The following is a 26700-nucleotide window of genomic DNA, read 5'->3' on the forward strand; positions in this document are numbered from 1 at the left end:
ATAGTACACAGCTCAAATGAGCTTGTTTCCTATTTCAAGGAGGATTGCTGATAGCACTCAAAGCAGATGGAAGAAAGTAATGATGAACTTGTAATAAATACCTCAGGAATAAGTCCAGCTCACTAATAAATACAATTTTCCTGAGCAGTTAAGAATGTGGAGGTGTAACGAAGCTACATGGCTTTGCATCTTCCCCTTCTCTGTGGACAAGTGTGACAAAAGATGTCCTTAAGACTGAACAGTCTGATACACCTCTTGAGCAAATTATTCAAACTCAAGGTTAGATGTGGTCCAAAACCACATCTTTTTTTATTTTTAGAATGTTTGCCACGAGATAGAGAAATTGGGTCTGTAGAAGTATTAAACACAGATGCAAGTCAGTGTGACGGTAATAATGCATTTTAACCATAAAATGCTACGAACTCTGATATAGTGGTAGTTCAATGGCTCAGACTGGATATTCAAAACTAATAGAAGACTTTGACCTTAATCTCTGTGTGCCTCAGCTTCCCATCTGCAAAATACAGATAATACCACTCTCTCATCTCACAGGGGATTTGTGAGGATGAACTCAGTCATGATTTTGAAGCATGCGTATAGCATAGTGAAAAACATCTTAAAAACAGTAGAAGACAGTGACTAGCTCAGTCTTTGGAGCACATGAGCAGTAACTAAGTTATTGGGAGATAAACAAAACGTTGACTAGCTATTGATTAATGAAACACTAAATATCCTGTGCACTCAAGTGAAATAAGAGGTCATGTGGGAAACAGCATAGGATCATATAATCCAAGACTGTATTACATGGTATAAGCACAGTGGAGTGAAATTAAGGTTGAGAGAGCAATCCTAACAGTAAAAGCTCTTAACCTTAGAGTCATAATCTTTTTAAGGGCATTCATCTTTTCCAAACTATCAATATAAATTTACAAGCACACACACGTACACCTAAGTTGTCAAAAACACATTAAAATTCTGTTACACAGAGGTGGGCAAAACCCCAGACACTGCTATTCTTAGTTCATCCAGCCTGTTTCTGCAAGAAACTGCTTCCAGTGTATCCTTAGTTCACCTTTTCAGAGAGTACTGCTTTCCCAAGGCTGCCTCGGGGTCCTGCTGACGGATTGCTCTAATTGCAGTAGGTGAAGTAAAGAAGGCAGCCACTTCATGCTCTGCTAGCACACGGAAATAGGCACCAGCATCTGGCGTTCCCACAGGCTTCCCCTATGGAGAGAATAATTTAAAATGTCACAGGATAAAAATACCTCATAATTCCTTGACAGTTCAAGGCTTGAACACGTAACAGTTGTGGTACCACAGCAACAGAAGTAATTTCAAGTAAGGCTTTAAAGAAGGCTTTGTTAAAAATAATAATACCGTAAGTGTATTCACTTTGCAGAAATAAATCCACAAACTTTGGGCACAATCTCTCACATAAGCACAGCACATACTAGCTGCTACTGAGAAAAACAGGACAAATGGACAGCAGAAAGAAAAGACAGCCACAAAGAGTTGTTATTACGCTGGCACTTACTACACGTACTGCGAAGCACCCTGTCATACACCCAGAGTCCCACTGAACTGGAGCCTCTGGACTCAGTGGCACTGCAGCTGTATCCCCAGGCCTACAGGACATAATTGCCAGCTTTTTCTTACCTAGGAATTTGCTCTCAATTCTGGAAAAACTCCCATTTAGCTGCTTACAGCCAGCTTCTTGGAACCTTTGTGCTGCTACCCCACATGAAGCCTGGAGAGAAGCTGAAGACTCCTTTTCTGTTTTAATGTGCTACCAGACCATGGTCTGGATTGTGGTTGGTTTTTTTTTTAAAAAACCCTAAACATTGTCTTGAGCCAAGGGGAATAGTCAAGAGAACTCTGAACAGTAGTAACCATGTGGCAAACTGTCCAACGGTAAGCAATAATAAAAAAAATAATCAAAAATAATTTTTAGTGGTGCTACAAATATGAAAAGCAGTCAGCACAGGATCACATAATCACAGTCTTATTCTATGTAATTACCACAGCGCATTAACTGCTCCATACGTATTTTGAAATTATGAAAATATTATGTTAACGTGGAATGAATTTTAGCCCTACAGATATTGCCCTAGCCTTTTCACTAGAAAGGCCACATTTGGAAGATGAACTTGGACAGAGCACTTAGATTAGAAGAGACATACACTTTTCATACTGCAATCACAGCTTTGACAATGCTTTATGCAAGAAGCCACAAACACAGAGAAAGTTTCACTACTGAAATGTCACTATTCTTACAGCTACAAGACAAATTCATAACTTCACCATCCTTGTGTAAATGCAAATTTGGGATAGATTATAGGTCCAGTGGAAAAACAAACCAGAATGTGAAACTCTAATTAATACTTTCCACTTTACCAAGATGCAAAAGGAACAGAAGCATTTGAATACCTTGGAGAATTCAGTACTTTTGTTCTGATAATGAGGCACTAGTAACACAATAAATGCTCTTATGGAAACACACACGAATCAAGTTAGATGCCCCACCCCAACACAGAAAGCAGCACACTGGCTGTGATGCAGGCTCACAGGAATTCAACCCTTTCCCTCTCTCGCATCTGCCCTCCCCACTGCAGTCTTCCTCAGGCTTGCTCAGCATCCAGCTGTGCCTGAACACTGGAAACTGCACCCATGAACCATGTGGCAGATTTACAGAACACAGGACGCCTGAGGTCAGATATGTACCATTGGCTTTGCAACTCTGTAGTGAGGTACTACTGGTAAGAGAAGTGCTGGAGCAGAGGATCACCATAAAAGTAAAAATAAAATAATAAAAAAAAAAAAGACAAAACGGAATGTGTAACTGAAAAGCCTTTTTGGAAAAAAAAAAAAAATGGAGCAGGCAGTGAAAAGTAAATGGAGATAAAACCAACAAAAGAAACAGTTCCTGGCCCAAGGGGCAGGGAGGAGTATCAGCAATGCCAAACCCCCTCTTTTTGCTAATCATCTCCCTAGAACGTTCACCTGCATAGCTGTAACCATCTAGTTAGGATTTCAAGTCCATGTCACTAACACTAAAGCAAATAGTCTCAGACTCTGAATAATTCAAAATTTCCATTAAATTCTCATTAACTAATTATGCAATTCAACTAGTACCAATAATCTCATACAGCAAAAACCCTGGCTGTGGAGCAATCTGAAATTGGTTAGTCTGCCAGTAAGAATGTAGGCTGTCATTTTTAACCAAATGGAAATGTCCAGAGCCCAGAAAAAGAGCTGTGTCTGGCCCTGAGCACACCTACTCTCTCCTAGGGGCTTGGCTGCCAATGCTCAAGGCCAGGTTTGCCATCATGTAGCTGTGTAACCTTGGATCAAGCCATTACAGGAACAGTAGTTGTGAGAAAAGATGAAAGGAATCTCCCCTTCCTTGGAATGTGATTCACACTCAGGACTTCACCCTTGGTCCCTGTCCAAGCTACATCACAGCCATTCCTGTGCACCACACCTCCAGCAAGCTCGAGCCTGAGCCTGAGCTCATCTTCAGCACAAGCAGCTAAACCTTCAGGAGTGCGTGGGGAGGCAGGCAGGGCTCTGACAGGTTGATATTTATGTCACAAGTAATCTGCAGCAGATTTGGTTTGGAGAAGCACCCCTCTCAGATGTAGGAGAAAAACAAATAAAACAAGCAGTGGAAGGAAAGGAACAGAAAATTCACCTGACAGTTCACAGGAAATAATACCCAAAGAATAAGAGGACACTTAAAATATTAATTTAGGAAAAACATCTGGCCCAGCTGTAAATATTCTTCCTGATTCTGCAGAAAAACTTACTCAGTGCCTTGGCAGCTGTTCACAGTTTAGCAAATGCATAAACAAAACCTGACATAAACAAAATCTGACATAAGCAAAACAAATCTGAGACAGTGAAAATTAATTTCAGAGCCCAAAAACCTACAAATAAAATTGCCAAAGAGAGTTCTCATTTATTACACAAAAATTTTAAGAAGTGCTTCAAGATGCCATGAAAGGCTCTCTACCACATGATTTTTAAAAAGTTAGCAATATAAATACTAAAGCACAGGGTAATTGAATTCAGAATATGCTGATAGATTGCTGAGTCAGCTGGGGACTACAAGCAAATGAGATGCTTCCACTGGATTTCTGCAGGGATCAGTTCAAGACCTGCTGCTATTAAGTATCTGCATTGATACAGGAGATGAAAATTAACTTTTAAAGTTACTGGCAGTATCTGTGGCTGGCAGGAACTGAGAGCATGGTAAACAAGAACAAGGCAGTGAGAGAGAAAGTGATGTGCCTCACCTAATTTAAAGAAGAAAAGTAGAAACAGACACTTCTTGTACCAGCTAGGAAAATTTGAGTAGAAAATACTTTTTAATAACCTACCAAGAGACTTTAAGACAGACAGACAGATAGGAACATCTTTCTGGCAGTACCTAGATTTAGCACGTAATTTATCAGACGTCTACCAGCTGAGCAGACATACTGAGGAAGAACGTGTTGATGGTACATGATTATGAAAGAAGATTCATAGTCAGGAGGCAAGAATGATCATGGGCATAGAAAAGTTCTCCTATGGAGAAAGTCAGAAGCCATCAGGACAGAGTACCTGAGGAAAAAGACATATAAGAGGAGCTATAATAAAATAAACAATGCCTGAGTAACAGCCCAGCAATTCCCTCTCTGTCTGACCCCTTACAGCAAGGGGCTCTTCAATAAAAGATAAATGCAGAATTATGAGGAAATTCTCTCTGCATAGCAAATATGATACATGGAACTCATTGCCACTAAAACCCAGTGATGACAAAGCACACAAAAAATCTGACATATCAGAATTCTAAACACTATGTTCATAGAGACTTTAATCCTTCCACTGCTGACCCTGCTGCCAAATGTCCACTAAGGACTTGCAATGATACACCCGACTGAATTTGTTCCACAAATACAATCAGTATGGATGATGGCAGAAAGATCACAAAATTGGCAAACGTCACAGACAGTGCTTGCTTTGAAAGCTGAAGATAAAGGCTAACAAGAACTGTAGAAAGGCTAGGTGCCTCCAAGAACTGTGCCAAATGCAAGTAATTTTAAACCTGTTGCTGCTGTTGTGTACCCTGCAGATCTGCTGCAACAACAGGAACGGGAAGGACCCCAGTCAACATTGTGTGGAAGGCTCCACGTAACACAGGGAGTAACTAGATTTTCTTCTCACGTCGCCCTGTTGCTTACAGCTTGCAATCCTATTAGCAAGAGCAACCCAGAGTGGGCTGTGAGACTTCAGGCAGCTTATTTATAGTTGAAGTTTGTCATGCCTTGGAGAGAAACAATCCAGGACAGATTACAAAAAAAAAAAACAAAAACCTTGCTGTATTCACAGGAATTCATTGCTGTCTTCACATTCCTGACAATGGTGTTACAGCAAGTAAAAACTGAGAGCATGTAGTTTCCATAGCAATTGTTAAAATGACAACTTGTCACCTACTAAGTAATTTAAAAATAAACAAATCACTTCAAGAAGCGAGGGTATGAAGTCAGCACAGTTTGTATTCAATAATGGTTGTCCCTAGGCAAAGGGGATGAGGTGTTCTCTCTGTGTATCTAAACAGCATACTGATACCCTCTATGTGAAAAAACATCATTAAGCAATCATTTAGGAAAAACTTTTTGACTACAAATTTATGAATATTCACTGTTAAGACAGTCTTCTGAGCAGAGGAAAAATTATACAGTATTCCTCTCTGTAAACATAATTTTTTCTCCCTGTGTGTACAGAAGCCTGGTTTTTCTTCCCATTTTTAATCCTCAAAAAGACAACACTGATGTGATGAACATATCAGTGGTCAAAAATGACTAATGCAAAACTACTGAAGCCTGCTCCTTATCTCTAAGAAACTGTCATTTTTCTCACACTGCTTTTGTCTTACACTTAACTAGTGTGGCGGTGGTTAATCCCTTTGGAATGAAGAATGTAATTAACACCTATGAAGTATTTAAACGTTATATATATCAAATACATACTATATATAACACAGTAATTTAACACTCAAGTTAACATGATATTTGATTCTATAAATTTGCATTTCTGCTATCAGAAGTTTTTGCTCACTATTCAGAATATCAAAGAAGTCAACCACAGTGGTCCCCAGACTTAAAATTCTATGAATTTAGTGGGAAATCACTGAAGTTTAGAAGACAAACTAGAAAATTAAATTCTTTTGCAAGAGAACTAAACTTAAAAGGAATAAAAACTATTTTTTTTTACTTTACTACTTCATTTCTGTTCTTCTAGTGAAAGTCATTTATAACTGGCATTCTCTGTTTAATTATTTGTGAGATCCCGAAGACACTGAAGCCCCAAAAATTGTATACCAGAACTATGTTGAGCATCTGGAGATTAAACAAAGATAGAGACGGGGTTTGAAAAGTATCCAACATTAGGTATGTTGTGCAAGTTAAAGATCCAGCTGAGAAAGGAGCTCAATTTCTTCTCCAAATTTCAGCTAACTCACAAATTTAGTATCAATACACTCTGAGTATGTATGTTATGTGTTTACCGCCTCCAAAATTTCTTGATTAAAAAGCAAAGGAACTTAAAAGAAGACCTTATTGTTCGTAAATCACAATTCTGAAATACAAAAAGAAAAGAAAATCAAAGCAAGAGTGTTTGCCTAGTGGATAGAACAGCTGAAGGCATCAACTGAAAACTGTGGATGATTAAGCACACTTAGACGTGTAAGAAGCAGTCTTGCCCAGAAGGGGGGAAGCACTGAGCGTCCATGCGGGGACACCTACACAGCCCTGTGCACGCCCACGGGAACCCACGGGTGGCACACGCTGGCACCGCAAGGACGAGCTCGCAGCGCCATACGCTGGTACTTCTCACACTTCTACACATACAAATAAGAAATCAGCCTACAAAGTCTTTAGAACACCGTCAGCTGCTTTGACTATTTAATGTACTGCAAAACCAGCAGTGGCCCTGGCTAGGGGGCTATTGCAAACTGCAGTTAGTGAGCAGTCACGGTTGATCCGAGCGGGCGCCGCCCCGCGCTGTGCTCGCCCGCTTCTTAACTGTGCCCAGATCCATTCTCTGTGAGTAAACCCAGGTGAAGTAAGACAGCAAAGACTACTGGCTTGTGTGGAGACTATTTAGCAGCAACTTAACCTCACATACCAATCCATATTATCTAACACAAAAAAATGTCATCAGTTATGAGATCAGGAAAGAATACCTATTCTTTTCCTACAGTATATTTCTGCTTCACAAATCCTGAACATATTTGTTAACTCTGATAACCTATACAAATATTTTAGGTTGATGCGAAAGTAGATTCAAGATCAAAGGCAGCATGCTAGTACCTAATTAAATGTAGCTTACATTGATGTCCACACATCCTTTTAAGCCTGAATTTCCAGACAAGAGAACAAGATCAAATAAGTAACAGGCTTTTTTTCCCTAGGGATACTGAATTTCCAAAGACTTCACAGGGTCTTTACATGCTATAAAGATGTAAGAACAAAGACTGTTACCACCTGATATGAGAGGGGCAAATAGAGTCTTGTGGGATTTAAGTACAGCACGCAGATTGCTCTTCCTCACTGTTTCACCTCAGGAAAAGGCAGGTGAAAAATGCACACTGAATAGCTCAGTATGCAAAGCCATCCATACTCCGGTTAATTTTTCAGAGCCAAAGCTTGTTTCTTTTGTTAACGGTGGTTTCTTCTGCCATCACAATAATGCAGTGTCCAGGCTGCTTCTGTTCTTCCCAGGTAAAAATGATCTTTTTACACACAATGGAAAGAACACTGCAGCAATCTCTCTTTCATGAGTAGTTAACTGAGAGCCTAGAGGACTTAAGATATTAAAATCAATCTTCAAGTTATTTAGTGAACCTTTAGGAGTTCTCACAGATGTCTCCATGCTTGCCTTACATAAACCCACACTACACAGGAAGAATCTGATGAGCATGGCCTCTGGAAGGTATGGGACAGCTGTACAGTATGTACACGTGTATTACACAGTATCAGGAATCCACCTCTGCAAGTTTGAGCACACAAGCATCTAGTGTTACTTCCTCTGGACATTTTTATCCATCTATACAAATGTATGTATTTAAACATATGAAGCATGGTAAATTTACAGTATTCCCTCCTCCACATAAAGGTATCTTTAGATACTAAAGAAACCTTTCTTCAAAAGAGTCTACCTCATGAGTGTCACATATTAACTCATCTGTTATTCTTGAATTCTGCCTTTTTTTAATTTCCTAGGATTTTGCCCTAGTGCTTTGAAAAAAAAAGGCCTTCCACCTTTAAAAAAAAAAATTACTTTTAATTTACAATATCCTAGAAATAACCTTGCTTCCTAATGTCCTTCAAGACTTGTATGTGCACCAAGCATCATTCCTGCAATCAGCAAACTGAGACTTGTCATTGACTCAAAAGCTAAAGAAGTTCCACAGTGATGTGGTTTATAAATTCACAGAAGCAAGTGGATTCCACCAGATCAGCACACCAAAGACACTTCAAAAAAAAGAGCTAAGCATGAGCAACACTCAAACGAGTGGGTGATTTTTATTGCCATAGTTCCATTGTAGATATTCTCTGCCTCATGTATTTCAATAATGCATTCGCTGCAAGTTTTCAAGCTGAATACTGAAAGTAATCAAGTCAGTAAATTTATCTGGACAGAAGATACACTGATATTCAAATTAAAAATAACCATTTGTCTAAGTTTTCTCCAGATGCTGTAATCACTGGCTGCAAGCAGTAAGATGTGAGCTTCTCTGTCTTAGCTGTTTAAGGAAAAAAAAACCCAAACCTTTGTGCTTACTGTTATCATTTTGGGTACTTCAACATTTAATAAAAAGTACTTGTTTTGCAAACCTGCTTTTCTGAGACATTACTGAAAAACCAGTCCAATGCATAGCAGCTGAGAAAACAAAGTTATTTGTCTCAGATAGTACTGATCAGAAAATGATGTGGAAGAAAAACATCCTGACAAAAGCTCATTTTCTATTTCATAGAACAACTAAACACTCTACCCATAGTCTCTCCACGAACAGAAGAATAAGATAACACTTTTAACAGTAAACCACTAAGCTAAAAGTTAACTACAAAGACAAGAACACATTTCAAAACATGCTTCTAAGACCTCAAGATTCGCTTTGCTTTTAAATGCGGCATTTCTGCTTCTTCTACGTTTTTTTCTTACAGAAATGATCAACAACAGGACTTTGTACAACACAACATGCACGTGTGTCACCTAGGCACAATCTGCTGTTCCACAAGAGATTATCAATCTTCCTACTACATGCACTGGTAAAAACAGACTTAGTACCATGTAAAACAGTAACATGAAGTATGAATGCAAGCACATATGGTGTCGCACACTTTGTTTACTTACTAAGTAGTGAGGTGAATTAGAGCAGATTAGTAGAACAAACCATTTGATGCCAGCATTCTTTACCTCTTCCATTACAAGGTTTTTGAGATTTATTTTAGACAAGATTTAGCCTTGTTCACTGGGCCAAAAACGCAGCTCGAAGTTTTCTCACAGAAAGCTGTCCTACAGGTCTTTGCTCCCTTGACTGAAGGGACTTTCTCCTCTAGGAAGTGTCATGCTGTTCCTTTCATGTTTTCATGCAGATGACAGTAGCATGTCAGTTCACATATGACCAGTAGGCTCCACCATAAAGTTTCTAAATCTCCCGTCTCATGTATCTCTGGTCACAGAACCAAAACATATGCCAGAACCCTCTTGCCAAGAACAGACAGGATCATTCATGATGTCCTCAATGCCAATGAGCACCATGGGAGATCCTGCACACCCCTGCACTCCATACCATAAGGTATGCTCTGATAATGGTGCAGCAGAGGCCTAATTTAATTGTGCTTTCACTGAATGCTTAACAGAACCACAATCTACATTTAGTCACGTGAAAGACACTGTGGGACAGACTCTGTGAAAATGTTTCCAATACCTTCCAAATTCAGGGCACCACATTTAGTCAGAACCATCTGTGAGGACATCTTTGAGACCTTCCTTCAGAATGAAACACTGAGCACAACTTCTGCACACCTGTACCTGTGCACACAGTTCTCTGCTCTTTGCCATAGGTGGGGCATCCAGCAACGCACTTGTGCCAGGACCTTGTTCCTCTACTGAGGACAGTCACCAGGGCACTGACCATTCAGGAGTGCACAGAGTGGGAGGGAAGAATACCACTGGACACGAACATCTTTCAGTCTGGCAAATGGCGAAAAAGGAACTGATTCTCAATACTTCTCTCTGTCCTCAGTTCTCACCTCCTCCACACTTGTGTGCTTCAAACGCTTCCTTGCTGCATTCAATCCATTTGTTTTGGGTAAACCTGGCTAATTCAGCTATGGCTTACCCCAGCCCACAGTGCCTTTCCCTTTAGGACCTTTCCTGAGTGTGACTTGGGGCAGAAGATGAGACGATACATTGCCAACCATCACTACCTTAATCACTGCATTTCAAAGAAATGGTATCATCCTGAACAGTACCTGTGGCACAAGCAGCTGGTTGCAAGGCAGGGACAGGATCTGACATGGCCACAAGTACCAGCACCAGTACCACCACTGGGTAGGTCCTTTACACACTGCGTTTGGGTAGAGGAAGGGACAGTGTGGCTGGGGCTTTGGGCAGGAGCCTGGGAGGGCTGTGTTACCAAGCCGTGCCATGCCCACAGCCTGTGCGGTTTCCAGGACCGTGCCTCCCACACAGGCAGAACTGGGATGGAGCAGGTGGCCTCTCAGGGAGCTTGTTGCTCCACAGAACTTCCCCCACAGCTCAGGGCCTCTGGGGAACCATCTCTTGAGGTACAGCAGCTCTCACAGTCAACCCTAAGACTTACACAGCTCTGCAACCAGTGCCCTAATTCTACCAGAAGCTTCTTGAATAGTCCCACACTCAATATGTGTATAGGAAAAGAGTGCACACACTTACTCAGGTGGGATCTGGACCACTGATTTTGCAGTTCCCATTGCCTGCTGTGGGAGACAGGATGTTCCTGCATGTTGTCTTGCAGGGGTCATCTGGGGGTTGCAGTAATGTAGATGTGTGCAGCACTATTGCCATACTCTTCCCTGGACTTTTCTCCCAGAGTGTTGATCTAGGGACTAAGGGTGTGGATATCCTCATAAGCAGCTGGCTTAGGTGGAGTGCTCTCCCCACACCTGATGATCTGTTCCAAGATCTCCACAGCAGCAGCACATGCACCATGTCAGCTCTGAAGTTTGGTTTTGCCACCTCATCAAGACCATGGTCTTCATCTACTTGAAATGAATGCAGCACTGGTTGTCAGTCCTCTCCCACTTGGCAGCAGGCTTGACATTAGAACAGGGTGGTGCATCTGCTTGAGAAACTTTTGGGCCATTCAGAGCACAGGCTGTCAATCTCCATGTTGCGCCTTGCTCAACAGTCTGAGGTGCCAATGCGATGGTGGTTACTGTTGCAGCAGCAGGAAAGGAAGAATAATAAGGAAAAGCAAAACTAATAGGGCAGGTGAAGACGACAGAAGCAGAAGTCTGGGAGAAGTAAAGGAGCAGCTGAAAGAAAGCAACAAGCAGACGTGTTTCTCATTAGCAAATATGAAGTTGCACATAGCATTTGGCCCTTTTGCATAGCATGGGAAGTACTTCAGAATAAGGTTGGAGCTCTTAACAGTTTTAAGGCTTTCTGTTGGCATATCAACGTTTCATTTATTCAAGAAAACTTCACAGGAGTGCAGTCTCATTGGATCCTACCCTTTTATTCCAAGTGGCAAAGCTTCTGTCTTAGCTTTCCCCGTAAATATATCATTCATATGTCTAAAACCACTCTGTGAATGAAATCAATAAGCAAGGACAATCAGAGGACTTCTTTCAGAACTGCACTACTGCTGTGATTTCAAATATCATGTAGACACACCCCTAATGGTATATAAGCATATAATGGTATAAAAGCATATAATGCTTTTCTGGACTTGAGGATTCTTGACCCGCTTCAAGATGTATCTTCTGCTTGTAATAATCTTGCTTATAAGTTTATAAAGAGAGTGAACTTCAAGAAGTAAAGTATACTTCTGACTTACAAAACAGGATGCAGTAAGCCATAGGCAGTTCTGATACAGTTGCATCCAAAAAATTTTGGAGGCAACCTCACCTTACTACAAGTGTCCACACTTCTTCAGTACCTCCAGGATTCAGAAACATATTTACTCAAAATTCAGGCACAATCCCAGCACCAGCTAACCACCAACAGCAATGTGTAAGTTCATAAAAGTGAAAGATGTCTCAACAAATACCAACTTAACTGCTTGTGCAAACACTAAAGGATTGTTTTGATAATGCTTGTTTCTGAAAACAGTAATGATCCACTTCTGTTCTGGTATGCTCATCTTCAGTTGTATAATGTAATAGCAGGAAGATGGAGAAGGTTTAAATTGTAATACCCATTTCCTTATGCAGAACTTCTGCACCTATGAGGCTCTGTAAAACAGTACAGTTCCACCACAAAACGCTGACACCCCATCTCCAGAAGCACTGAGTACAGATGGTGGTCCAACAATTGCTGTATTCACAATGTCATCAAAGCTCATTTCATGTGCTTTTTCATGCCTTCAGTACGCAGTACATTCACTATCCCCTTGCAGTTCCTGGATGCTTTGGCTTACTGCTGGATTTCCCTTAACAGTTCACATGATTCTAATTACCATCACAAATAACAGGGGCAATCAGCATGTCAGGATGGCAGAGCTAGAACAACTTCTTCCTCTAGGATTGTTGAAAAAGACAGAACAATTACCAAGTGGATGTTGTGCTGCACAGTGTTGGAGGAGTTGGGATATACCCAGAATTCCTAATGTCACGTGAATGCAGACAACCAAGTCTCAGCATGCTGAAGAGCTAACAATGTCAGTGCTTTTACATAAACTGTCTTTCACTATTACTGATGGATACTGGATTCACTCCCTGAGGAACGGTTCAAGCAACACCCTATCTTCTTGCCTGGTGCTTAGAGAATCAACAATAACTTCTGAAAAATAACAACGTAAGGCAGCGTTGTGTGCTTTTTTGAGCCAAACCAACATTAGGATGCAACAGGTCACTCTAATCGTACTAGTCTTCTCTCCACCTCATTGAGTTTCATCTCCCAAGGAGAAGGACTAAGCCTTGAACATCATCCGAGTCAGGTTTCAGGAGCCTTTAGTGGTAGAGGGAGGAAAGACGAGAAAAGCCTCCTTCAAAGTTCTGGCTCCAACTGCAGAGCTCCCAATTGCCTGCAACTCAGATCCAGTGAGAATCTGTCATCTCCAGACACACAGAACACATCACCCTGTCCCAGTTCCATTATGGAAGATGGTCTAATGGCCTATGGCTGAAGCCTCAGCACCACAGGTACACTCCACTATCTGCTCTTTCTAGGTCTCTTGTTCTGGAGTTCCTTCCCCTGCTGACCATCACTCATCACAGAGATGAAGTAGACAAGTTTGAAGGATAGTGAAAGAAGTTTTTCTTCAGAATTACTGTAACAGACAGGAGAGTATAAACACTGAAGATATACACACAATTTAAACATATGTGACATGAAGAATAGACAGACATAAAGGGATCATCAACTGGAGGAGACGCTGCCTTTTCAGAGGCTGGCTGTTTAGAATGCATCATACCTCATACAAAACTGTAGTATTCCCATGAAGAAGAGGCCCATAGCAAATGTAGGAATGACCAACAACCCAGCCTAAATCAGAAGCTGCCCACCACACCTAAAATGAAATAAAAACATAAATATAGGGAGAAGACTTAAGAGGAGTTCAAAAACATTTACATGACATTTAAACAGAATTACCTCACCAGGTTTGAGTCCATATACAGCTGACATTGTCCAGTTCAGCATAACTGCATAGCCACCTGTTGGTCTGACAACACCCTAAATGAGAAAATTGAATACTTAAGATCATTTGAAGGATGTGAAGATATTCCTGTCTGCAATGAAATTTTGAGGTTTTAGAAGCAACAGACTTAAAGTTATCTACTTCCAATACTCCTCACTTAAGAAAAATATCCATTCCAACAAGGATATGCTCATGCTAGCATTCCCACTAAAGAAGTAATTTTGGAAAGCAAACACATAAACAATAAAACAAATACAGAAACCCAAGCCAAGGCCAAGATGACAATAGTTTTCAGAAGATAACTAACTAAACTAGAATTCCGTCACTAAAATCAGATATGCAAATATTTAGTCATCATATGCTGACAAACAAATCAGAGGTTGAGCATTTACCTCATTTAAATTGTGGCCATCTAAATGATAGGCACGTTTTAAATTCATTGCATAGTCTCTCCGTATCATCACTGGAAAAGACAAGCACTTGTGAAGTAGCTGATCCCTAAAGTAAGTGGGGTGAATTACTTCCTGAAATGTCACCCTCTTTCTGAAGTGACTCTTTTTAAAGATGTCAGAAAATTGGCTTAAACCAGATATCTATTTTTGAAAGGTTTAGTATCTAGCCCAAAGTACGCATAAGAATGCAAACCAAAGAATGTCAAGAATATCTCAGTCTTAGTCTAAAAGAAGGATTTAAAAATTAGAATAAGAGAGTATCAACAGCATTATGCCCCTTGGTAAGACAAAAAACAACTCTGGAACACCATTAATAAGAAAAAAATTGAAAACATTTGTATTATTTTTATGCTTAATATATATTTCATCATCTTCTAATTGTTTCTACAAGAATTGAGTATGTCCATTAAACTAGGCCCTGATGTCCTGAACTGAAATTCAGATGAGATTCATTTGACCAAACAAATGTCTACAGTGCATACATTACAATGCATCTGTCTGTGCTAGGCATGGTACATTCTTTTAAGGTAGTTAATAGAATGAAATAGGCACTTTCAGGCCTTGCCCAAGAAATGAGAGACTGTAGAGACATGTTAACTCATCAAAATGGAGACTGTCACAGCAGAGAATGGTTAACTAACACTTCACAAATTTCAGAAGGGGGACTGCCTTTGTTCATTTCAGCTTCTAACTTAGTCTGTCCTCTGAGGTTAACAAAAAATTTGTTACGAAAGTCAAAACTGAGTAATTTTACTTGCATGACCAATTGAAAGCAAGTTTAAAGTTCACATTGTAGCTTAGTGCTAGTTGACAATCTCTCTTTTATAAGGGGTGATTCATTCAGCGTGCCTGTATTTTCCTCTGGAGAGCCAAGCAGGGAAGCAAACTTGTAAGAGCGCTATCTCTGAGATACTATATTTAGAAACTTTCAGTTAAGGAAAATAGTTCTTGTAACAACAGATTTTATCTTGGACTCTTTGACAATATAATTAAATAAATCAAGATACATATGTTCCTTTAACATGTCCGCATTCAAGGCAAAAGCAAAAGATATTTTTCTCAGCAAAACTGATGTTTTCTCTTACCTCCCCACAGATTCTGAACTTTACAGGCCACATCATTAAATAATTTTCTAGTAGTAGCCTAAGCAACCACATATGCAGAGATGTGTGATATTGTCTCTGAATTTGTGGCTGGAAAATCACCGCCAGAAAATTATATTATTCAGTTTGCCCTTTATACTTCAAAAGAAATTGTAAGCATTTGCTGAAGTTTGCTTTTAAAATAATATCTTTTAAAAATAGACTGTTAAGACCGACATTTGAAAGAAAACATTTTCAAAGAATGCCCTCTGTCAGTTTTCACTTAATCTAAACTTTCATTTCCATTGGAATGATATTATTAGAACTGTTCAGGAACACAAGCCTTCAGAACATGCTTGATTCCATTTAACCCGTAATGTTATTCACTACATCTTACCTATGGGAAGATAATCTACTATGTAAATAATGAATAAGCAAAGACTATGCAGCAATAAATGCTATCATACAAGTGATGTATTAACTAACCTTACCATTAAGTTATTATATTATGCTTATTTAAAACAGTTAAAACACAGAAGATATTAAAGAATAAAAGACATTCTGCTGTCCTCTGAAGTCTATACTGTACAAACATTTTTAAGTAAACACAGTTTGTCTTTATAGTACTACTATTTAAATAAACATGATTTATTCCTATATACTTTAGAGTCATGAAATGTGAATAAATGAGATTAAACCATTTCTAACAATGCTTATCATTTATAGCACTGAGCTCTGACAGATACTTTCAACCTTTTTAATTAAATATTTTCTCAAGTGGAACTGCAAATAAGTTGGTCACAGACACTTAAGAGCACAGATAGTCCTTTACCTTGGGCAAGCCTGTTGTTCCAGACGTATACAGAATATAAAGTGGATGGTCTGAGGGAACAGAGACACATTCATAACACTGTGCTTTTGCAAGCTCTTCTTCCCAGTCAAGATCACGACCTGGGACAAGAGGAACATGGCCCTGCCATTTTAAAACAGAAAATTGTTGGTAGAAAAACAGATGGAGTAAGTGGAATTGAGTCAAAAAACATGTATTATTCATTTTTCTGTACTGTACTATTCAATTTTTTATACAGTAATCTCTCTGTTGCATTAATTTTATTTACTATTTAAATCTTATGAATTGAAAGTTCTCCCAGGAAATTAGAAAACAAACTACAACAGATACACTGAAAAATTTACATGTAAAAGAGAAAAGGCACACGCTCTACATATACATCTGAAAGTTAACATAAAGGCACAACAACTGGACACCCACCAAGTTAGGTCGCTTGTAAATGAGAACTTTATCAGGTTTTCTCTGTACCCTTGCCAGTGCTCCTTCTAGGAGGGACATGTATTCCACTTTCCTTTTCGGTTCTACTCCAAAACTTGCTGTTGCAATAAGTTTGGGCTAAAATAAAGAAGTTAGGTTATTAATAAATACATTTGCAATATATTTTATGTGTGTAACTTAACAACACGTTTTCCATTAAATCCTTTGATTCATGATGCTCAATTTACAAAGTCTATCTTTGCATAATTAAAGCCAGGGGTTTAGATCAGTTTTCTGAGGAAATCAAGACCTGATCTTGCTGTCCTTGCACCTGTTTTTTGTTCAGGAGCACACTAATAACTTCTGACACTCTTGACCATTTTCAATGAAATTTGAGTGGGAAATCAACAGTACTAAGTTGCACAAAAATTAATGAACAGAGTTAGAAAAACCCATCTGCATTTTAGCCTCTTCATTAAGGAAAAGTGGCACAGTGAAGTCAACAATTATCTGTCCTGTTTAGCCTGTTTTCTAATTATCTGCCTGCACCGAATGGCATATTTCAAAACTAGCGGTAGCAGTTTGCTGGCTCTTTTCCAGTCTGCAATTAAATGGCACGGGAGGGAAAACAGAAGAAAGAGGAAAAATAAGGCAAGCAAGAGATGACAGGAAACTAGAAATTCAGAAAGAGGATAAACCAAAGTAAGAAGGCAGACGAGGGGAGTGAAGCCAGTGATGGTTGCAGGATTCAGGATGCAAACACACTAGAAATCAGATTTCCACAGTTGTAGTTTTTTTTCAGAATAATTTCTATTTCCAAATACGTATTTAGCACCTTTGTCATTAAATTAATCTCAGGTTTTATGTAAGATTTCCCAAGTCAGAGAGTTGCATACGAACTACTCTGACTTAGATCTCAACATCATTATTTTCATCTCTTGTATTTCAGGAAATAAAAAGTATCACCAAATAAACTATGCATTAGAACACATTTTAACTGCAGAAGAATGAGTCTTTAATCTCCCTGATTTTGGAGTTTTAGAAGTATATTTATCTTATGCCCCTCAATTTGTTCAAGGCAGTTTACTAATTGCATGCATTAGCATAAATCCCATTAAGTAAGCACAAACTACAATGCCACAGTTAAGGCTGCATTAAACTCAGCACAAAAAGCACAGATTAAATTGTTTTCTTGTGCAATAATAAAATGTCTTCTGTCCAAATCTGCCATTCAGGGAAGTTTGCTAATTAGCATGTATTCAAAATAAAGATTGCACATGAGCTTTAAAATTTCAGCATTTCTCATCTTTCTTTTTAGGGATGCACTGATTGTAATAAAAAATGATACAATATAATGCAGTTAGACTGAAAATTCTTCTGTAGGCTACCCTGAAATTAGACTGTAATTAATGTAAGATATTAACACAGTTCTATTCAATTGTTAAGATGAAAGACTGTTGTCAACAACAGGCTTACAGTCATTTGTAAATGGTGCCACCTCTGCTTACCAACTGCTTTTGTATGCAGTAAGGAAGTCTAAAAATAACCAACACTAAGTGGGCTAAGGTGGCGTATTCCCCAAGTGAGGGTTGCTACCTGGAAGCATCATGGATCACTCTGCAAATCAAAGGCCCATTACTGGCTTTAATTGCTGTTTTCTAGTGTTTCACCTCTCTGCATCTCTGCTCCTTGCTTTTACACACCCATTTCCCACCTCTTCTGTGGCTCCATGTAGTCCCACACGATAAGATTAGATAGAAATATAATTAGTTTGAAGGAAACCAGGGGAAGTTCAAAGGTTTGCTGGAAAAGGAATGCCAGCAATAGTGAGCTGTAGAGAAAAAAAAAAAAAAAAAAAAAAAAATGAAGTAGAGATGAGATAAAGTAAGGCCCATCACTACCAGACCAACAATTTTATTCTGTTGTATGAACCCCTCCTACAAATTCTTCGATAGCATCTAATAGCATACAAGACAAATTTAGAAAAAGCAATAAATATATTTTATTGGGCCAGCTAATAAAGTTGCAAAAAGTCCAAATTGAAAGTCATGTTAGTTTCTCAAAATATAGCTAATGAATTCAGAAGCCTCCTGGAATGCACCAAGGTTAACTTCTTATGCCAAGTAATGGAAAGCCCTACCAAAGGGGATGCAATACTGAACCTGTTATTCACCAGTGCAAGTGAGCTAACTGGTGAGGTCAAGACTGGAGGCAGCCTGGGCACTGGTGGAGTTCAGAGTCCTGAAGGACATGGGTCAGGCAGAGTGAAATCAGGACCCTGAATCTTAGGAAAGCAAACTTCCATCTGTTCGAGTTAGTCAATAGGACCCCCTGGGAAACTGCCCTCAGGGACAAGGGAGCAGAACAGAGCTGACATATCTTTAAGAACCCTTTCCATAGACTGCAAGAGCTCCCAGTCCCCAAGTGTAAGAAATCAGGCAAGGAAGGCAGGAGACCAGCACGGCTGAGTCAAGACCTGTTGGTGAAGCCAAAAGGCAAGAAGGAAATGCACAGTCAGTGGAAGCAGGGACGGCTGCCCTAGGAAGAGTACAGGCATGCTGCACAGTTGTGTAGGGGTCAGGAAGACCCTGAGCAACCTGACCTAGCTGAAGATCTCACTCCTCATCACAGGAGGGTTGGACTAGATGACCTTTAAAGGTCCCTTTCAACCCAAACTATTCTAGGATTCTATGAAAGTATCTATTAGTTTCTATTGCAAACTACATATTCCCAGATTCAGGTGACAGATGACAAGAAATGCCAGTTCTCATCCTCTGTATTACTGCATCACAATGCACCACAGAATGTCTGTCACTGCCAATACCTGACAAGAGTGAAATAATCAGCTGCAGGAGTTTGCAGCATTCCCAGACCTATTTAAAATTCAAGATAAAGTAAGCTAAGCTGGTAAAGTATATGTACCTTTTCATAGTCACTAGAAAGTGCTTTTTATTTCTTTCACTTAGATCTTCCAATAAAATGTGAAGTTTGACCTTTCTTCCACAACAGCATTTCACAGCCAGCTTTCCACTGCACATCTTTAACTCTCTCTAATTAATTAATGAATTAAAGTTATCAGCATTAGGTCCTGTACTGCAGAATTTAAACCAATGCACATAAGAGCCTGACAGAAAGGTTAGGTGTTTTTTGAGATTGCTTCAAGTAACTTCTGAGCTCAGCAGAATATCATCACAGCTACTTATATACCTATCTTAAAGATAATCTCAGCAGTGTGCAATTCATTCCTCAAGAAAGCTTTACCATGTTGCAAAATCTGGGCATGTTCTGCAATTTAGATTGAGGATGTGCCTCTCCTCTTCACTTACACTTTCATTATGCATCAGATGGATCAAAAATGACCCACAATATTTAGATCTGCCTTTTAAAGACACAAAAAGTTAATGAAAATTAGGATTTAATCCATGGCCTGCAGCTAGCAACTCTAGAGCTAACTCTTCAAAGGACTTGCTGTGTGACCCAAGGTGAATCCCGTAAACTTCCTCTGTTTCCTTTTTAACGCATTAAGCAAAGAATACGATTACTGTGCTGTCTCTCTTTGTTACTCAGAGATAATCCACTGGGATAGTTAATATTTACAAAATACTCTTAAAAGTAAACATGCTAGATGATTTGTATTATAGAAGTCTTCACTTGAAAAGTTTATAACTTTTTCCCTAATTCTCTAACTTAAAATTATTTTTTATAGGATGTTAAAAAAGTAAGAGGCATAAAGACAGGGAAAACTATGGAGCTGTTGTTAGTCTTCCCTCAGCTTTCTTTCACAATTACAACAAAACATTTCAGCCATTTTATTAACCACTTCTTTGTTAAAACATCAAGGTGGGGAGGGGGGACACATGCAACTTTTTATTTACAGATATTCACAAAAGTCACACTGTGGTGACCTGAAAATCACTTCTGTTCCCAAAACTCTAAGCTCCACAAATCCTGTGGACTTCACCCTGCATAATGTTTTGGCTTATACATCTAACCAGCGTGGTTCACTGATAGGTGGCTATCACAGATGGTCTGATCCAGGTGACTGATCAAGATGACAAAGACTTTTGTCTTGTTCACTGGTTGAAAAAAAGAACAGAAACTTCCAGTAACAACCACTGTTAGCTGTCTTGAAACTAATGCACAAGCAAGCTACTAATATGCACACATAAGCTACTAAGCAGATTATTAAAGTACAATTTGCATTTTCAGTCACAAAGACTTACATAATGCTTCATACACAAGCTCAGCTTGTGCTGAACTTGATAACTTGTGCTGAACTTTGAAGCCTTCAAAGCATTCGACTCTCAATTATGTTCTCTGCAGAGTCACTTACAAAAGGCAATTGGTTCCCCAGCTGCCTTGATTCATGTAGAAATTAGATGAAGTAGATTTATAGCTCACAAAATGTACTACCTAATGTGTCTAAACATCAAGTAAGCCAATTAAGTCATTTAGAGTTGGCAACATTTTCCTCAAACACTTGAGGAAAATGCTGGGCAAAAAGCCCACTTTAAGGTGATGCTTTGTAGAAAGACTGACAAATGGGAGAAAAAAGTAAGAAAGTATGCTCTAAATAGCATGTGTTAAACATGCTTTTTTTAGAGAGGTCAAAATTTGTATCTCAACATCTGCTGTAAAAGTATCAACCTCAGTACTTTTTCATATTGCAATGCTAAGTATAAACAAATTGAGACTGCATACCACACAGAGAAATGTTGCTATCCTCTCTGGGAAAAAAAAAAAAAAAGAAAAAAAAGAAACAAAACCCAAACAAACAACAAAAAACAGAGTTTTGACATTGACTTATATGAGGAAATAATGCAGTGGGTTTTGTTGTTCCCAATGCATATTACCTTTGCATGATCAATGCGAACAGAAAGCTCTTTAGATGCAAATCCACCAAAAATCAGACTATGGATGGCTCCTATTCTTGCACAAGCCAGCATACAGTACACTGTCTGTGGAATCATGGGCATGTAGATGACCACACGATCTCCTCTCTTCACGCCATGTCTGACCATGACATCAGCTAACTTGGAGACCTGTAGTGACAAAACATTCACAACACATTACAAGTTTCTCCAGATTTGCTGTTGCCCCATGAAAAGGAATTTTCCCACAATCAACAGACACAGGACATTAAGGAGACAAGGCAGTATGATATGGGAAGTTGATGAACAATGCAATCCAGGTTCAATAACTTTATGACAATTTCCTTGTTGAAAAAAGCACTGTAATAAATTTTTTCTTTTGTAAAATGTAAATGGACTGAAGCTAATTATTTTACATTTTAGAGGGAATAAAACCAAAAAACAACAGTTTTGTAAATTCTAAAATGACACTGTAACCACTCATTCTTTTATCCAGATAACTGCTTATATTTCTGTATTTTAGCTTTTAAAAATGGATGTAAACAGGGCATTTCATAATTCAAATTATCCCCTAACCAGCTAAGTTCAAAACACAAATGAATATGTAATAATATTTTCTCTACTACAGTGTTGTAAACTTCTCAGAATCTGCAACAAGAAATTTTACACCCTGATCCAAACGTAAATACAAATTCAGAGAAATGCATTTAGATTTAAGTCTTTTTTCATCTCATTTTCAGATTTCCATTTTTGATATGCTGAAGCCTGAAGACAGACTATGCATGGCAGCAAAACACTGAAACTCAAGAAATGTGACACATCAGCAGCTATGTCAGCTATCTCTACCACCATAAGAAAATATTTATTACCTCAACGGCATACAGTGTTCTGTCACAAAACTAATATTTAATTTTTCATTAGTACACCAGCACAAACAATTTACCACATAGTGAGTTCTGTTAAGAGTAATAACCATGGGAGCCTGTGACAAGCCCTGTGCACTTGTTGTGACCTGCTTGCTGTGGCATGGAAAGGTGGCACCTTCTGAAGGAAAAGAAAATTGCTAATTCCCCAAGAGCAACTGAATGAACTCAGCTGTCAGAGGTTCCTCGATTTGCAGAGGCTGACAGCTGTGTTACACTATCTAAACCTGCTGACTGCCTTTAAACTTTTCAGTAAGACATCAGTAGTCTAGAGGTAGAGATGTATAAGTAATAGACGTAAAATAACATGTAACTGTGCACAAAACCCAGGATAACCAGTTAATAGGAAAAGCTGTAGACCAAGAAGAAACAAAGTAGACTAATAAGGTAATAGAGTGGAAGTAGAAATATCCCAGGAAGTCATGAGCTGGAATACTCCATTAGCATGGTTACAGTCAGACATAACAAGAACAGGACTTTTGCTTGCAGTAGTATTACATTAGTGGTAAGACTGAAAAGTTAAATTCTCTAGGAAGTTCTTGGGTATCTGAAGACATATCAATTTAAGTTCAGAACAAAGGGCTTGCTCTGTCTTAAAGAGGTACTCTTCTTGCCTGCAGTAGTAAAACTCTTTAAGAGGTTGCCACTCGCTAAAAAAAGACTACAATAAACATTCTAATGTATTTCACTATCAGTGTAACAAGAATCTATATATGAATTCCTCACATCTTACCTTTACTGCATTATTCCTTATTAAGTCATTATATTACATAGACAAGTTTTGAAGTAAAATTTAGTCTCATGAAAGACTCTTTTCTTCAAGTCCTACCAGACTGCAGAGAAAAGAAAGGGGAAACAAACTCCCGAGAGCAGCAGGGGGATGTTGCCTGTAGAACAGAAAACACCCAAGTTTCTAAATCAGTAAGAGATGTTTTCAGGGTGCGCACGCTGTAGGGATTCAGTTATTGGAAGGGCTCCCTGACTCTTCTTCACAAGTGGAGTTCCCAGGATGACTGGGCCAGAACATGAAGCTGTCTCTGAGTCCCTGCTATATGACTGAGCTCATTGCCTGGCTGCCACCATTGCCCATGGCTTGGCTCCTCAGCTGGTTCACTCCATTCCTCACGTCCACTGTGGCCGGTGAGTGGTGCATTGACTTGTTCCTCCCTCTGGCTGTCTGGCACTTTGGATCTCTGGTGTGTGGTGTGGGAGTGGAGGGAGGAGTTTGGCTGCTGGTCTGCCTGTTAATGATAATATCATTCTGTATTGTGCAAGTGGTCAGCAGAAGAGTGACCCAGCAAATAATGCAAGCAATGGGGGCAGCCTAGGCCAGTAATACATACTGTGCCAGTAGGACGGGAAGGAAGGACCCTCTTTTTCAAGGATGAGCTGGTCAGAAGGGTAGACTTGCTTTGAACTGTTTTAGTTCCATTTATATTATTCATCAAACTTGAGCTTTAAAGAGTTAACCTTACTCCCACTTAGTATTTCAAATTCTAGTACCACTGGTACATTCCAAAATATGTAGGCATTAGGCTCTTTCTTTTATGTTCCTATTCAAGAAAATTTGGGACAACTACATCCAATCCTAGAAGCCCATCTGATACATGTACTGAGGAGGTTAATACAACATTACTCATTGCTTCTCTCTTCAGTGGAAACACATGCTCATCATTCAGCAACCTGAGACAGTAACATCCAGAAGTTCCAGATGCATCTGATCTGTGTTTACATTAAATATACAGCTCATCCACAAACTATGCATATTTCTACACTTCTGCCTGAGGATTTAAGCAAAAGGAAACACAGGAGCCCCAAAGATGCATGCCTGCATCAGAAGATAACAGCATAGCTTCCACTTTTTATAAACACTGCATAAATCCCTGCTGTTACTTTTAACCACAAGAGAGAATATGTTTATACTGCGAAGTCATCTCCATAAAAAGCTGAAACCTCACAAACCATGATTTCTTTGAAAGAGACTTCTTCTGTAAAATGTTACTTATTATCAAAAGAAAATATCTTTAATTCTAGACCGACTACTTATCAATACTCTAGGAAACTGATGTAATGTTATCAAAACCCAACAAAAATCAGCAAGCCCTGGACATGTAGACAATCAGATTTTATGGCCATACCACCAGCATCTACAGTCATTTCTAGATGGGATTGGTGAAAGGAATTGTAAGTAAGGGAACAACCCTTAATTCCAAAGGTAAACTCCTTCTCTACACTTCTTACTGTGAAACCATTAAAATCTGCTAACTTGTAACCCAATGTTAGTATCACCTTATCTCAAAGAACTGAGAAAACTAATCCTCACCTTTGCCGCTTGTGAGACTCTCAAGCAACTTATTGACAAAAAGGCCAGAGACAATGAAAACAATATTTAATGAGTATTTTTACAGACAGTGTAAGTGTGAATAGTAGGCAGTAAGTAGTTAAACACAATGGGTGAGTATTATTGCTCATTATTATCACTTTAGAACTATTAATGATTATGAAAAATGCAATGTTTGCCTGCTAAAAGGAAAAGACATAATTTAAAGATCATAATTTGTAATTCTGTGATAGAGGATTCCCAGTGCCTATATACAAGCTGGATGACTTTGGTACTTGGCTGTAGGAGGGAGAGATCTGTACATACTTAAGTCACTTTTGTTGAAACCTACCATAGGAAAACTGTACTTAAAGCAGAACATATGGAGCATGCTGCAGACAGGAATCACATCTTCCATACAAACCCAGTAATCTGTCTGCACTTACCTTCCCCACCCTGGCGAACTGGATGTCACTTAAGACAATAACCCTGTACAATACACGTCTATCTATGATTTTCTTTGTGCCCTTTTCCTCATCTTCATCCACAGCCAGGGAACATTTGGAATACATAATAAAATACTGTCTCTACCTGCAACTATTTGGAAGACTAGCGAACAACAGACAGAAGGTTTATATTGCCCTTAAGATTGATGTGGAAACCCTGAAACAGCCAAGCAATTACTCTTTTTAAAAAAAAAAAAAAAAAAAAAAAAAAAAAGGAGAGGGGGGAGAGTGAGTAGTGACATTTCATTAAACTGTTAAAAGCCAGGGAAGTGTCCACTTTGTTACAGTGTTGTCATTTATCATTTACATTAAGACAGCATACTTTATCACTCAAGATTTTGCAGTGCTATTTTCCTACTAGCATGCTATTTCTCCACTTTTCCTCACGTTTAAGATTCCACTTTAATATATTTGACACTTCAGTAATAAAATCACTTGAGACCAAGCGATATAATAAGAAACTCAAGCAGCCTTTCAGCTTTGAAGATCTGGGTTTAAATTACACTTCAATCAAATGCAAGCCCCTAGTGAGCATGACTTTATTTTAAACCAGCCACCAAACAAATACTGTATCTGTATCAGCAGTTCAGGTTTGGAGAAGTACTGCAGTTCTGAAGTACCTGGATGTCCCCAGCAGTTACAAAAAGCAGTTTAGGTTCATGCTAAAAACAGAAACTCCACTCAAAATACTCAAAAAAGACATTTCAAACCTTCGTGGGTTTAATAATGACTTGGTTTCACTAGTGTCAAGTCTTTCAATGTAAGCTAAACACAAAAGGATTCTACAAATAACAAGAGCTCCTGAAACATCCTGAAGTGCATCTCATGGTGTAAGAAGAGCCATGTCACACACACATTCCCCTAAACCAAAGGAAGCAAGTTGCCTTATGCTCTTCAGCTTCTCCACTGTGTCGTTTTTCCAAGACTACTAAACAAAGTACTCCTTTCTACTCCTCTCTATCCCTGCATCAGGCTCTTCACTGTTCTATTACTCTTCTTAATTACTTCCTCCTTTTCCTACTGCTGCAGAAGTTTCTCCAGTAGATGCACCACCCTGCTGCTTAACGTCAAGCCTGCTGCCAAGTAGGAGAGGACTGACAAATGGTGCTGTGTTCATTTCACATAGATGAAAACCATATTCTTGATGAGGTGACAAAACCATGCTTCAGAGGTGGCACAGCATGTGTGCCCCTACCAGAGTTCTTGACCAAATCTCCAGGGGAAGGGAAAGCATTCCACCAAGGGCACTGCTCATCCACAGACATCCAAGGACATCCACACCCTTGGTCCCAGGACTAGAGCAGACTCACCAAGTTCACTGATGACACCAGTCTCTGTGGGATGGTCAACATGCTGGAGGGGGAGGAAACTTGACATGCTTGAGA

The 26700-nt window shown here is 39.2% G+C and overlaps 1 protein-coding gene across 1 annotated transcript; it reads right to left on the reverse strand.

Moving 5' to 3' along the window:
- Positions 1-1072: 1072 nt before the first annotated feature.
- ACSS3 (acyl-CoA synthetase short-chain family member 3) lies at positions 1073-25381 on the reverse strand (the record flags this gene model as incomplete). Its single annotated transcript, XM_008947350.1, has 7 exons — positions 25256-25381; positions 21549-21737; positions 16699-16833; positions 16261-16401; positions 13849-13929; positions 13670-13765; positions 1073-1224 (listed from the first exon to the last, which is right to left on the reverse strand). Coding segments are annotated over exons 1-7 (920 nt in total), but the record flags the coding sequence as incomplete, so codon positions are not given.
- Between the last annotated feature and the right edge of the window lie 1319 nt (positions 25382-26700).

The sequence above is a fragment of the Merops nubicus genome, unplaced genomic scaffold (genome assembly GCF_000691845.1).
Source record: "Merops nubicus isolate BGI_N331 unplaced genomic scaffold, ASM69184v1 scaffold22879, whole genome shotgun sequence".
Lineage (NCBI taxonomy): Eukaryota > Metazoa > Chordata > Aves > Coraciiformes > Meropidae > Merops > Merops nubicus.